This window comes from Mustela putorius, unplaced genomic scaffold (genome assembly GCF_011764305.1).
Source record: "Mustela putorius furo isolate JIRA1106 unplaced genomic scaffold, ASM1176430v1.1 tig00003845_pilon_pilon_pilon, whole genome shotgun sequence".
Taxonomy (NCBI): Eukaryota; Metazoa; Chordata; class Mammalia; order Carnivora; family Mustelidae; genus Mustela; species Mustela putorius.
In genome coordinates this window covers 27,900,707-27,916,004 of record NW_025421998.1, presented here as the reverse complement: position 1 = coordinate 27,916,004, position 15,298 = coordinate 27,900,707, and the positions used below count along the sequence as shown (strand labels likewise).

The window sequence follows — 15,298 nt, the reverse complement described above, 5'->3', positions numbered from 1 at the left end:
TTTGACATTTGAAACATCTTTATATAGGTAATCACATCATACAAATGTCAGAGTTGATTTTATATAATCTTATACCCTCTCAGCTTAGGGTTTCAGAGATGTCTGTTGTAAACTATATACAAAACAAGAGGGAGGTTAGACATATTCAAGAGCGCATCTTCATATTTATGTCACATGTAAGACTTAGAAAGTGGGTAATTATTAAGCATGTAGTCCTTTGCTTTCCACTGATTGCTGAACTGCTGATTTTTTAACTTTTTCAAATCTTCCGAGTTCATTCTAACACTGCACTGTTTTCTGATATCATGGTTCTGTATTTCCAAGATTTACTGTTAACTTTCACCTATATTTATATACCTTCTTTCAAGTTTATAAATAGAGTGTTTCTTTATCCTTTTATTATATTGAATATTTTAAATTATTATAATGAAAAATTATATTAAGACAGTAGACCCTCTCTTAATTTTGCAAGGCATCTTAAAATTGATTTACAGAAATTTCTAACTCTTTTTCTGAAGGACAGCTGCTATCATTTCTCTTAAGCTAGACATTTATTAACTGTTAAAGTGTGCCTCAACACGTAATCTAAATTTTTACTGAAACAGAGTTCCAGAACTTCTCTTTCTTTAAATATGTATATTTTTGCTACCATTTCTCTTCTGCTAGATCAGAGTGGATGATCATATCATCAGGACAGAACAAGGCCTTCTACTGCGTAGCCTGCAACGGAAGGATTCAGGCAATTACCTCTGCCATGCCGTGGAACATGGATTCATGCAGACTCTTCTTAAAGTGACCTTGGAAGTCATTGACACGGAGCATTTGGAAGAACTTCTCCATAAAGATGATGATGGGGATGGGTCTAAGACCAAAGAAATATCCAACAGCATGACACCTAGCCAGAAAGTCTGGTACAGAGACTTCATGCAGCTCATCAACCACCCCAACCTGAACACGATGGATGAGTTCTGTGAACAAGTATGGAAAAGGGACCGAAAACAGCGTCGGCAAAGGCCAGGACATAACCAAGGGAATAGTAACAAATGGAAGCACTTACAGGAAAATAAGAAAGGTAGAAACAGGCGGACCCACGAATTTGAGAGGGCACCCAGGAGTGTCTGAGCTGCATTACCTCTAGAAACCTCAAACAAGTAGAAACTTGCCTAGGTAATAACTGGAAAAATGCAATATACATGAACTTTTTTCATGGCATTATGTGGATGTTTACAATGGTGGGAAATGCAACTGACTTCCCCCAATTATAAATTAAGTCCATGAGTAACTTTGCTAACAGGCTTTCCTCCTAATACCAACACCTAATAGAGGTCAGGTGAACGCAGATGTTCACTTTAGCAGACTTAAATGTTTCCTATGAGATTTCATTGTACAGGTTTCGCTTTCTTCTTTGCCTGAGAAATAAAAATGTCATTTGCCATATTGCCATCTAAAGAAGAAAAACTGCATCAGCAAAGCCATTTTATTGAACTGAAAAGTTTAAAATAAACTGCATGGATTTATGAAGCTGATGAATATTCCAAAATACAGTTGGATTCAAGGATATTTTTTTGTCTACCAGCACTCATGTTTATATGTACTGGAGGAGTAAAATGATACTGAATGAAATGGTCTGTGGAAATATAAAAAACATAAACCATCCATCATCCAGAAGAAAAATGGAATACACTGATCTACTACTGATGTCTTCTTTCAGCTTTGATCTAAAGATGTATTTTATTAAAACTATAATTTAAATGTACCATGACAAATATGCAGTAAAAATTAGCTCTTTTCTAAGCTAGAGTAGGTTTTTGTCTTAGTTATTGTGCTGTATAGCTTTTGTTTTAAAAACTCCAATCGTGTGCTGCTTTTTTCCGACCTTGTGTTTTTAGTTCCACAAGAGGGATAGCCAGTAGTGTTCAAGAAACACATAAACATCATTTACCGCTGTTTCCTGAAGCCTGCATATAAATTAGGCTTTATTTCTCTGAGGAATTCAAACAAATAACACCTCCCCCTTCTTTAAGTATTATCGAAAATTGAGTTTAACCTGCATAATGTTTTCTAGAAAATACAGAGCATTTAACCAGCAAAATCAGAAGATGCAAACTGACCTGTTAAATGCCTTGTGTTGTACCTAGTGGATCAATAAGGAGAAAAGGAACTGCATAGTTCATGAAAAGAGTAAGCATTGTTTAAATATGACATTAACAGAAAAACTCTTAATTCTGTGCTTGAAAACCTGCATGATATTTGAGACATAAAAAACTCCCATGATTCCTTTAGGAATTACATCTCTGTCACTCAAATTTTTTGAAAAAAGATCAGTAATATGCAGAACAACTTCTTAAAAGCAAATTTCCCAACTCTGTTTACATTTGTATCAGCTGTCTTTTATCTCATCTTGTTTTAAACAATTATCTGTCTAAGGAACATATGATTTGTTTCATGTTGATGGGAGCGACTTTTATACAAACTGTTTTCCAGGGCACAGCTCACACTCAAAACATGTAAAACTTTTTGTTTCCTGCAGCAATTTATAAAATAAGGTAAAAGCTAATCAATAAAGGACTTGCCTTGTTCCTTGTCCTAACATGATTCCTTGAGAATCATTGACTTCAAGGTGTATAAGACCTTCAGCATTATGATAGTTTTCTCTTGCACTGCACTCACCCTTCCAGGAAGCCCTCCCTAGATCCTTCATCATGCACAGAAATGCAAAGGAAACATCTTCTTGCTAATTAATGAAAGCAGCATTGAAATTCTAACTCTAGCTGTCTTGGGATTCTAATTAACTCAGCATTAATTTCTCACCTCAGACTACAGTGAATTTTTTTTAAAAAATTCTCAGCTGAAATATTTCACAGATGGAAGCTCATGTTTCAGTTTTAGTGATTTGAATAAACAATTTGTTAATGCCTATTCCAAATGAAAGCCTAAAAATATTCTGCACTCAATTTTAGGCTCCATTGATGAATACAGTGTTACTTTTAGAAATACATCCTCAAATGGTATTTGAATTTTAAATTATTTGAAGGACATATTTCTGTAGGGAAATAGAAATGTTTGAAGTACTAATTAAAGAACAAAGAGTACTCCAAAAATAGGTAATTCTTTTATTTTCTTAGAGTATCTTAACTGTGCTAAAATTTGGTGTTGCACTTCCTTTGAAATTTGCGGCTGAAACAGATTTATTTGCAACAAATATCTTAATTCTTATTAGTCCTCAAAACGAATGCATCTGAAGGGCTACAGATTGAAATTGTATGATAACTTTAGGGATGCCTTCCAGTGTCTGACTGAGTTTTGTTTCGCATTATGGAAAACCCAGAGAAAGGAAGTCTAAACTTCAATTAAAGAAACAAAAGAAGCAGATCTCTGGCATGTCTTTATAAACCATCAGGTCTGAGTTTTCAAAGAAAATTATAGATATAACTAGCAGATAGATAACTCTTAGTACAGTCATACTCTGCCAATGTGTATTGAAGGGGACATTTTGCACGAAAAAGTAATGTCCCATTTAATTAAGTTTTTCTAGACTTTGGCATATTGCATGTATCATCAGAGTTGGAACTTTGTTAAGAGGCTCACATGACCATAAGCAAGTTCTGACAGCAATCTTACGATTGGAAAAAGTTCATCGCAGCAGAGAAATTCTGGCCCAGTTGAAATCCAATGTGAAATGTAAATGCATGTAAATGCACACTCAATGCTACTTTTATGTACAATTTAGTGATTTTTCAGTGGTAATGTGTTTAATATTTTTGCTACCTACACATTAGGCAAAAGAGATGTAAATACTTTTGAAAATAAGAGGAAGGACAGTGAACTACAACTTTATATAGGTTCTCCGTATCAGTGTGTTCAACATCATCCTGAAATGCAAGATTTCCCCACACAGGTGACAAGGGGGGTTATGTGCTATTCAAGGGCAGAGGCTGTGTGCCCATTCAATAAGCATGTTTTTTTGCCAGGTAGTAAATATGTTCCATATCTGTATTTATCACTGCATTTCAGATGGGAACTAGAAAACTGGAGAGACAAATGTAATGAAACTGCTGCTGTAAATTATTCCTTTTAGCATGTATTCAGTTGCTAAATACACATTTCTTCAAAATATTTGAATTCAGATGTCTTTACTAATCCCTGTAGCATATGGTGTCAAGGAACATAAGTTTTAAAATTGCTGAGAATGAGAGTCGGGTTGCTACCTAACAGATTTCTTCATTCTAGTCTTCTGTGAACTGGGTTCTGTATTTATGAGGACGATGTGCATTTTGATGCCCTTTAAGTTAAATACTGTTATTTTTACCATGCCTAAAAAAGGACATGTGGGGATGAAATTCTATCATGTGTCATTATCATGATCAGTGTGGTTTTATTCAGGCTCTGCAAAGATGCCAACAATTGTTACTGAAGTTACCTATCCTTAAAGTTATAAGGAAGCCTTTTATTAACATGAAGTGATTAGTATAATATTTTGTAATCTCTGTTTTATGAATTCACTTTTAAAACACAGTTTGCATTCAAACTTTAATGGAAATCATCCAATTTGATGGCTTCAAAGACAAATTTAACAAACGGGATTCAACATCATCTTACTGCATTATAGTGTATTAGATATAAATTGCCCTGATGCCAAAGGCGTACATGCTTTTTATTTTAACTTTGTAGTAATTATTCAAAGTCATTGTTAATATTTGCAAAATATACTTCCATAAAAAAAGAAAACATTATTTTTCCCAAAGTTTGCAAAAAGCCTATTAGTTTATCTGATTTCTAACAATTTTTTATACTAGTTAATTAAAGAAACACATTTTTTTAAAGTTCATACACTAAGAGAACTGTAAATGAAGAGAGCATGGAGCCACGGAAATGGAGCAGCCATTTTCACAGACAACCTGACCAAAGAAAACAGCTTGGTTTTTATTTCAAACATGCAAATGCACACAGGCAAAGGTAGAGGTACCAGATCTAACCCCAGTGGATCAAGTGATTTTGAATATAAAGAAATTGGGCTTCTGGACACAAAAATTGGCTTTTGAACTTTAGAACCAGACTCCTACCTGTTCAACTAAATTATATTGGTAGATCTTGTCTATCTCTTATGTGCCGGGCACTGGTAGGTGATGAGGATAGTAAAACGACTTACCATCATTTTACTTGGCAAGCGTTTCCTGTTTCTTCCATCTCTAGATGAAACTAACCACCTTCTCTGCACTAAATCTGTGCCTTGTATTTACTTTTCCATTGCCACACTTATCACAAAGGTGTCATTTCTTTGTTTAGACCCTTATCCCTTTCTAGACTGAAAGCTTCTTGAGGACAGAGTTTGTATCTAATTTACCTGAACCCCCTCCCAACCTCCTGCCCCAAGTATCTAGCATGATGGCTGGCACAGGAGAAGCTCAATAAATCATTGCTGGAAAGAACCGGATCACGATGTGAGTGTCGCATGAATAGTGTCACATGCAAACTCAAGATAAAAGTGCTGTGGGATCCAAGAGGAAGGAATTCATTTAAAGAGATCACGGAAAGCTTCAGAGCAAAAATGGCATGCAATCTAGGAATTGAAATACAAGTTAAATTTGCCCTGATGAAGTAAAAAGAGCAATATAGGCAGGGAAAAAAAAATCAGGCAAATTGAAGAGAGTTGTGAAAAAATGCTTTTATTGCGGGAACAGGTATTCCAAATAGAGTATGGGGTTCATAAAGAAAAGGAAACTGCCCCACTACTATTAGTCAAAACAGTGTATTAGTTTGATTTTTCCTGGACTTTGGTTTATTGCCCTCTATTTGTACTCCACAATTCTCCTCTCTGGCCATTGGTATTACTCACTCTGCTGCTTTCTACTCCCTACCCCTTTCTGCTCTCCCTCCCTCACTTCCCTCTTCAACGTTGACCTCTTTTATCTTTACATAGCTGGAGTCACAGCACTTGACGTTTTCAAACTAATCTTATGCCATAATCTCCTTTCTAATCCAACCAACCTTGCTTTTGTGCAATTTGGAACTCAGAGGAACAGCTGGGAGAAGATAGCTTTGTCAGGCTGCTCTTACGCAGGTAGAAATAAAAGCTTCGCTTATGTGTCACCTGTCTTTAACATTGCGCCACTCGTCTAGTGTTGGACCGTCACCTGGACACAGGTCCAACATTGCCTTGCTAATTAATAGGGTGGCCCACAGACCAGACTTCATCAAAGATGGCATTAAAATATGAAGCCTGTGTTTATTCAGTGAATACCCCAGATGGAGTATTTACGGCTAAACAGTGATGAAGGTGAGGTTAGCGCAGGTAGTTGACAGGCAAAGACTCCTAAGTAAAAAGAAAAAAAAAGAAAAGAAAAAAATTAAGAAAATGAGGAGCTTAGCTGCATCCTGAAATTGTCAACTGAACACCACCATTAAACTGTCAAGTTTTTTCTCACATAACAAAAGACTGTATTTTATTTCTCTTAATCTAAACATTATACTTGTAGACACACTGTTTATTTATGTAGTACCTAAGCAAAAGTTTTCGTAAATGTGTGTAAGTCATCCCAATTTGGGTAATTCTGAAGTCTCAACTTCATCCTCTCTCTGTAAATCTCACCGAAGCATTAGACCTCAAGTAAATATAATTTTTAAAAAATCCCTGTCATTTGTGTAGCTCAATTCTTAATGTTTTGATTGTTTTGTTGATGGCTAATTCCAGAGAGGCTTAAACTGTTTTAGGTAAAGTTGTATGTGTAAAATCAAGCAGCTTTTCCGCTTTAGGAATTTTTTTATTATACCTCAAGTTTTAGGAAGTTTGCATTCTTGAATGTCAATAAAAGAATGACACTTTCAGTAGTCTTCAAATATTTTTGCTTTTTTGTTCACTGTTTTAATTTGCTGATAAATGTCAACAAATGAATATAGTCCTCTCTATACCATTTGATAAATTCTACTTAAAATTATGTAGAATATGATTCAAATTTGAATTGTTGGCATTTACCAACTTCAGAAATACTGCTTATTCTCTTCTATGCATTACTTTTGACCTTAATAGTTCTTGTTGAAATTAGTTATGTTTGAATTGATTGAGGATGCAGGTTAAATTATTACTCAGTGAATAGTAATACAGCATCAGAAATAAAAACCAGCACCCATATGGAAAAGTGTACTACTATCAAAGAGTACATTGAATTCTTAAAATCATGAAAATATTTATTCAGAAGGGTTTGGGTAAATATTCATCTAAGATTATTATATTACTAAAATAATAGTCTAGTCATTTAGGAACATGCCATTTTTAAGATTTCTCCTTTAACTTTATTCTTAACCTCTCTAGAATTTACAAAACAAACAAAAAATTCCCTAGGTTACAAAATCTCTAATCATTTAAAAAGTAACATATGCTGTTTCCCCCAGTGGAGACTGGAATATAATTTGTAATTGTTTCCATATTCGTTTCTTCCTAAACTCCCCTTTGTCATTAGACAATGTTTATTAAAATTATTCATATCAAGGAGCTCTGTATTCATTACTGAGAAGTAATATTCCCAAACTCATTGAAAGGAAATGTTTATGCATTGTTACAATATTGTCCAGTTGATATCATTACATATGAAATCTAAGTACAAACTATAATATATATAATTGTATTATACTATAATTTAATATTGTAATACTTATAAAATCAATCAAGCAGAAGTGTAGAGCATTAGTAAAGCCTTACTAAAGCTACTGCTTGGTAATAGTAATGTTACATTTTTTTATATCACTTTATAATGTTCAAGGTATTTTTGTGATCTCACTCGATTCTCGTTATATGAAGTAGGGCAATTTTATTATCACAGCTTTGTAGGAAAGAAAAATTAGGAGTGCCTTACTTAGATCTAACACTTAGCAAAATTTAACCTCTCAGTACAATCTTGTTATTTGATCCAATTAGAACAGAAATTTTTTTATCACCACATTAGATCATATAGTGAAAATAATCTATTAAACTTCTAATAGATTGTCCCTACAATATGCTTTATTTTAGTTTAAATCATCTAAAAGCAAGGTACACTCAAGGAAACAATTTATTGGCTTGGGCACTTGGTAACATAAGCTAGTAGAACAGAAAATGAATGAACCAATGAAAAGTTGGTCAAGTGTTCAGTTATGAAACACGAATTGATGTCTGTCATTCACTTTCTCTTAAAAAAATTTTCAAAGAAAAAAATGGGTTTCTTCATGCATCTTTTACTTAAATATTTGAAATGAAGCAAAAAAGGGAGAATATTCTAATTGATACAAGATGAGCTTTCTTCACATATTTGACTCTGTGACCAAAATAGGAAACAAAAATAATTTTGGAATCATATATGCATTTAATGCATTTATAAAGTCTGCTTTTATAAATGAAAAATATTTGTTAGAATATACCTCAACTTTTGAAAAACAATGTAAATATCCTTACAATAATTTAACATATCAAGGATAATATCCCATAAGTAAACTTCAAAAATTATTGGCATTTTAATAAAAATATATAACTGGATCAACTTTATATGTACTTTTCATGGACTTGCTAATTCTTGGTATGTAATATTTATCAGTACCTATGTCTGTAAATGCCAGAAGAAATCCTATGTAGATTCCCATTTTTCAACAGTAGTTAAAAATATGTATAAATGTATTCAACTTAAATATGTGCAATATTTTAAATAAGTTATATTTTTATTTGGCACATATATCTAGATGACAATTTAAAATTAGTTACTATTAAGTTACTATGACTTTTAAAAACTAATTTCCAAAATTTTCTTCTACCTCCAACAGTATCTGGCCTATCTCTCTCTCCTTCCAGTTAACAGTCCTTCTTGCAAAGTTCAGTGTCCTCTCCAGTAGCCCACTAACAGCTCGGTTCCACAGTTAATTGCCCTGTGCCTCCAATTCATCTTCAGTCGTCAACCAGAGATCAGGAAAGGTTTAACAGCACATAAAAAATAAAAGTTCAAGGACAAGTGAGATCAGCTCTGGGCAGAAAGAGGAAAATAAAACACAGTTTCAAGTAATAAGGAGAAGTTGTTTTTGTAAATATGATTTAAGTCTTTTTTTTTTTTAAGATTTTATTTATTTATTTGACAGATAGAGGTGACAAGTAGGCAGAGAGGCAGGCAGGGGGTGGGGGGAGCAGGCTCCTGTCTGAGCAGAGAGCCCAAAGCAGGGCTCCATCCCAGAACCCTGAGATCATGACCTGAACCGAAGGCAGAGGCACCCCAATATGATTTAAGTCTTAGAAGATGAAGGCATGGGGTGCCTGAATGGCTCAGTGGGTTAATCCTCTGCCTTTGGCTCAGGTCATGATCCCAGGATCCTGAGATCAAGACCCATATCGCATCGGGTTCTCTGCTTGGCAGGGAGCCTGCTTCCCCTCTCTCTCTGCCTCTCTGCCTACTTGTGTTGTCAAATAAGTAAATAAAATCTTAAAAAAAAAAAAAAAGATGAAGGCATGAATGGGATCTGAGTTGACTTTGGAAGCAGGGAACACCTCTTTCATAAGGGAAAATAATGAAGTGGCTTTAGAGGTGAGCAAACCTGGTTTGGATGCCAGTTCTACTTCACTTGGTGAGGTTTTGTTTTGTTTGGTTTGGTTTTTTGCTTTTCCCCTGACCTCCAGCTCTCCCATCTGTAAAATAGATACTACCTCAGTCCTTTTATCTGTGTAGGACAGATGATAGAAAACTCATTCATAGAGGTGGGGTAATAATTAGCATCAATATACAACACTACCGATAATGATACATACTGACTTTTATCCATTTCTGTCATGATAATGATGAAAAAAAAAAAAAGGATGTTCTTTAATGTTAAAAAAAAGCTCTTGATTTTATCTACTGACACCCTGTCTAACCTTTATCCCTCCACTTGTTGTCTTGGTTTCTTATATCTATAATGCCTCCCTTTTTCCATTCTAAAGTAATAATCATAGCAATAACAGTAATTTCCCTCACTTCTATCATTCACTTGAATGCTTTTCTACTTGACTAGTCCCATAAAAACTCTCACAAGAAATGCTGAAGGGACTCCCAATTAAAGATAAAGAACTTACTGTGCTTGAATTTTATCCTCTCATAAAACATCATTAAATTAACATATCAACACATTTATCTTAAGTTCCAACTAGGTCAACCTTTAATTTCTAATTTTTAGAACTACTCTCTGCCATCATCACCCCAAAGGAGATATCCTAAAGGTGATTTAGTCAGTTGTTCTGTACCAAGTAATCTCTGGGGTGTGTGTGTGTATGTGTGTATGTACGTGTAGAACATATAGTTTCCAAAGTTAGCATTTTCAAGCTTAAAAAGAAGACATTTCTGTATATGTTACTTCATAAATAATCTTCTGGGAAACAATTCTTTTCATATAGGATCAAGTAAACAAAGTATATTACATTAAGTACAGATCTTAATATACAGCGATGTATAATGAAAAGATATGTATAATGAAAGATATAATGAAAGATCTTAAGATACAGTTGAAGGAATTCAAGTGCTGATGAAAAACTTTCAAAAATAGGATCAAAAGTAAAAAATAGTGTAGAAGAAATTATATTGATTGCAATAAAATATAATTTACAGGAAGAAACTGAGAACAGACATTTATTCATAGTCTCTAAAGAACACGTGAAAAGGAGCACTACCATAATTCACACCTAGAAAGATAATAATTTATGCAAAATCACTCCCTTTAAAAAGTAGAGATGAAAAGAGACATAACACCTCAAAACCCTGCCAAGCTAAGGATAAACATAAGGAATAAACCATATGTGTTGTGGGAGGCAAATCCACAAAGAAACTGTTAGGCAAAAATTAGACCAAACTATGACATGATCCAGATGTTCGCTAATACAAAGGTCTCAGCAAAATCTGAGGGACTTCAAGGTCTGGTAAGAAAGAATAAAAGGTCTGAAAGTGCGAACGCTGATGGGCTTCAATTATTTGGTAATTCTTTTTAAATAATTGCCTTTTGTTTGAAGTATTGTCATCTTTCACCCGTAACTATCTTGGAAATTGATAAGAAGCAGCATAAAGAGATGAAACAACAATGCAGGCTTTGAAGTAGAATTATTCTGTTCATAGGAATTTTAAGAGACCATTTGGTCTGGGTCCCCAGGAAAGGCTACTATATATATTAGAAAAACTGGAGGAAGGAAAAAAGAACAAGACTTGTCAGAAAGTTATGCTGTCCATAACTGAAAAGAGCATTGAGGTCAAACTCAATGGGCAGTATCCATATTCATGATAGCACCTTTCAGAGAACTTTCAGAGAACACTGAGCTGGATTTCCTTTTATACTCTAAATCCAGGTCTGCTCTCTGGGTGTCTTGTAGGCTCTGGGTTTCTCAATCAGCTTCTCCTCAGTCCCACTATTCCTCACTATCTTGCTCTGAATACAACACAACTCATCTTGTCCACAACGTTCATTTATTGGCCACATGATGACAAACCATATTTAACATGACGTGAAGAGATTGGAAGAGAGTGCTTAAAAATTAGGAATTTTAGGAACATAGAGCAGAAAAATCTCAAATGCTGTGAGAGTATGAGGAAAGAGAATAGAAGCTGGGATAGGCAAGGGAAGAAAGTGCTTTGATCTTCAAAGGAAGGAAAAGCATAAAGGAACAAACGCTTGTGTTCCTGTCTTCTTCCTCTTTTTATCCTTCTGGAGATCCCACCATTATGGGCTGTTGATCTCTGTTGGTCCTCTCTGGTTTGGTCAACCATGCACTAACTCCATGCTACTCGAAACATGTGGCAGAAGTGTGGACTACTGACAGCAGCAGCACCTGGGAGTTTATCACAAATACAGATACCAAGGACCTGTCACAGACCCACAGAATTAGAACTGGCATTTTAGCTCAGCCTTCAAGTGATTTGTGCCTACATTCGTGTCTGAACAGCCGTGTTCTAAGTGACTCGTTCCTGTAGATTTATCTCATTTTCTTTTAGGGCACAAATTTAGATCATTCTTACCGTATTTCATGACTAATTTCTCAAGATTTCACTGGCCCCCATAGGCTTTCTCCTGCCTGAATCCTAAGAAGGTTTACCTGTCTCCAGGGTCTGTTGGTATTAGGGGTACAGATGCTAAGATGTATGGGTCCTGGAATATCACATCAAAATTACTTAATCCATTGATAAAGACAAACAATTGTATATTTTGAGAACGACTGTAATAGAAATTAATTGGAAGTTGTTATAAGTAACATTTACCCCAATACTGGCTGTATTCGAAGTAGGAGAATTTCGCTTGGGAGATGTTTCTGTTATGGGGCATCTGGGTGGCTCAGTCAGATGATTGCCCAACTCTTGGTTTCAGCTCAGGTCAAGATCTCAAGGTCATGAGATCAAGTCTTGGGTCAGGCTCTGTGCTCAGGGGCAAGTCTACTTGGGCTTCTCTCTCTCCTTCTATACCTCCCCCTGCTTGCTCTGTCTCTCTCTTTCTCTCTAAAATAAACAAATCTTTTTTTTTTTTTAAGAAGATATTTCTATTATTTAGATTTTTAAAAAGTGGTACTTCCTCCAAACTCCCTTTGTTTATTCTTGGATAAAAAGAATATGGAACATATCAACAGTATAAATAGTTTTATCTAGTTCTTAAATAACACCTTTAAGAGAGTCAATGCAGTACAATGAGAGAGTATACTTCGAAGACAATGCCATCCCATTTCCTTTAAGTTCCCCGAAATAATGAAGGTACAGATTTTTCAGGACTATTCCAGGAGGAGGCTTCCTGAAGTTTGGCAGCAGTATGAGAGGGACTGCTTGAATTTCTCAAACATTTGTTTCCCAGTAATGTTATAGTATTTCAATTCTATGAAGAGAATATGGCAATTTAAATATGTCCTATAAATCGAACAACTCAGATTACCAACAGAAAGACTTTTTTTAAAAAACAGTAATCAAACACTATTTCCTTAGAATGTGTTGGTGCCATTAAATCCTAATACTGTAGAGAGCCAACACTTAAAAGCATAACCAACATTAACAATGTATTCGTGTGTACATGCCATATATTTTTGAGATTTATTTTTTACTTCATCCTGGGTGGTCTCCTACTGCTTTTTACACTACAACCAACTGATCCCTAAGTTCAGGGTTATTGAAAAGCATAATAAATAAAATCCATGTGTGCATTGTTTAAGTACCAGATGATATTTACAAAGGTTTCAGCAGCTTTGCCAGTTCACGGCCAGCAAAAATTACCAATGTCTACCATTCGTTGTACAATACAAATGTTTTTATAATGTTAAATTCACCCCAATAATCTTTCCTGGCAAATTCAAGTACGACTGCACAGGAATGATATTATTTACACTGCAATCACTGTTGCATGTCAAAGCAACAGATACTATCTGTTTCAAGAAACACATGACCTTTAGTGAACCCATTGTTGCAGATCCATACTTCTTATAAACCAGGAGAGGTGTCCTTAGGAGAAAGTCTCTGTGCTATTGTTTCTATGCAAATAGTTGATTGATTAGAAGCAGAATGCAGACCTATTTAAAAATAAATCACTTCCAAAAAAAAAAAAAAAACACCATTTATAACTGAAGTACTGGATGTTTTCTGTCAATGAGATTTCAGGAAGCGAATACTTTAAATTAAAGCTCAAGGGAGTTTCCAGCCACAGAATTTGAAAAGTGCAGTTTTCTCTTAAGCTCTCTGTAAATCATTTTAAAATACTGCTGATTTGCTAATGTGTAACACAGACTCCTAAATTTTGGGGGTGGGGGAAGAATAAATTGGGAGCACTGGGAATGGGAGTCTGGGGGCAATTTGGGGTATAAGAAAGAATGTTTCCAAAGCACATATAATACTCTAATTGAGAAGTTGGTGAGGATAAAGTCACCGCCACAGAGGTGCTAGTTTACTGTCCCTGAGTCATGAAATAATTAATTGTGTACCATTGAGTATCATCTTCTTGATGGAACTTAATAAGAAGTTATATTTTTATATTTTTAACATAAAAGGACAATCCTCGGATAAAATTTCATATGGCATTAACAGCTATGTCTTTAACCAAAAGCCAATGCTAAAGAATTTAAAAACCCAAATCTCTATTGATAGTAACCCACTCCAATCTCAGATCTTCATTGACAAATGTGTTGTCTCCAGATATATTTGTGACAGTTTCCTCAAGGATCAACGAGCCTTCGGGAACTGTTTTATTGACGATGTACAGTGGAGAATCTATATTCCTTTCCTAGCCAATTCCTGTGCTGACCCCCCCAGAGCAGTGGCCAGTGGCTTGTGAGTTATAATTGTTCTGTAAAGTGGCCTTAGTCAGAAGTGTTGGAAAATTGTTCATCATGGCAGAAGAAAGACACTTGCCAGTGTGTTCTTCATCCTTTCCACTCTAGGGAAGAGAAGACCACACAGGACTAGCGCAGAGGAGAGTCAGGACGACTCTGGCCGCTTTCAGAGAGGAAGGAAATCCCTCCCCAGGGCAAAGCTGAAGAGCTGTGTATGGTTGAGAGGTCAAAGGAGATACCAGAAAGTGGAAATAGGGAGAGAAATGGGAAAGAGGGTAGAGGTAACCTCCTTCCTTTAGGAAATCTGAATTTTCAAAGAGAGAGTTACTGTGATGCTAGAAGGAAGATGATTCTTGTTTGGATTTATCTAAAAATGGATGTCATGATGGGACTGGTTCAGGAAGTTGCTTCTTTAGCTGGAAATGCAGGTTCTCAAACCTCAGATTGTTTTCTCTGTGTTCTTAAAGAGCTGTGTGCATGTGCTTGTGTTTGTGTGTGTATGTGTGTCTTTTAATTGATTCAAACATGATAGCCCTCTCTCCATTTATTCAAATTTTAAAGCAGCTGATATGTAGAAACCTGATTATCAAAGCTGAGTTTGCTTGTTGAGATTCTACATTCTTCATGCCTCAAGCGTCCATCCACCTTCTTCATCTTTGCACTCCGTACATCATTAGCCAATAGAATGGATTATAGCTCTTCTTCCACTAGGAATGTACAGTTCCATGGAAAGAAACCCAATTGCAGATTCACTCTGTAGAGCCTTGTCCTTCAAATTTTGTCTAGAGACCCTGCTGCTACCCACCTTCATTTCCTGCTACTCTTCTACATCCAACCTAACTCCAAGCCTCTATTAATACACATCTGTGGGCATCCCAAGCTAGCTGTTACCTGGAATCCTTTGAGTCGATCTCTGCTGATACTCACATATCCAACACCAGGCATGTGCTCTAGAAAAATGCAATAGTCCCTAGTGCCACTATTGGTACCCTTCCAATTCCTCTACTCCCCCAGCTTTACTATTCCTGACAC

The 15,298-nt window shown here is 35.5% G+C and overlaps 1 protein-coding gene across 3 annotated transcripts in view; it reads left to right on the top strand.

The window, feature by feature from the left end:
* SEMA3A (semaphorin 3A) overlaps positions 1-6,338 on the top strand; it is a 466,663-nt gene extending 460,325 nt beyond the window's left edge. For all 3 annotated transcript variants that reach the window (XM_004739631.3, XM_004739632.2, XM_004739630.3), the window contains one exon: positions 667-6,338. In XM_004739631.3, the coding sequence (XP_004739688.2) occupies positions 667-1,122 (456 nt within the window). In that variant the 3' untranslated portion in view covers positions 1,123-6,338. The remainder of the gene's footprint in view (positions 1-666) is intronic.
* The last annotated feature ends 8,960 nt before the right edge of the window (positions 6,339-15,298 follow it).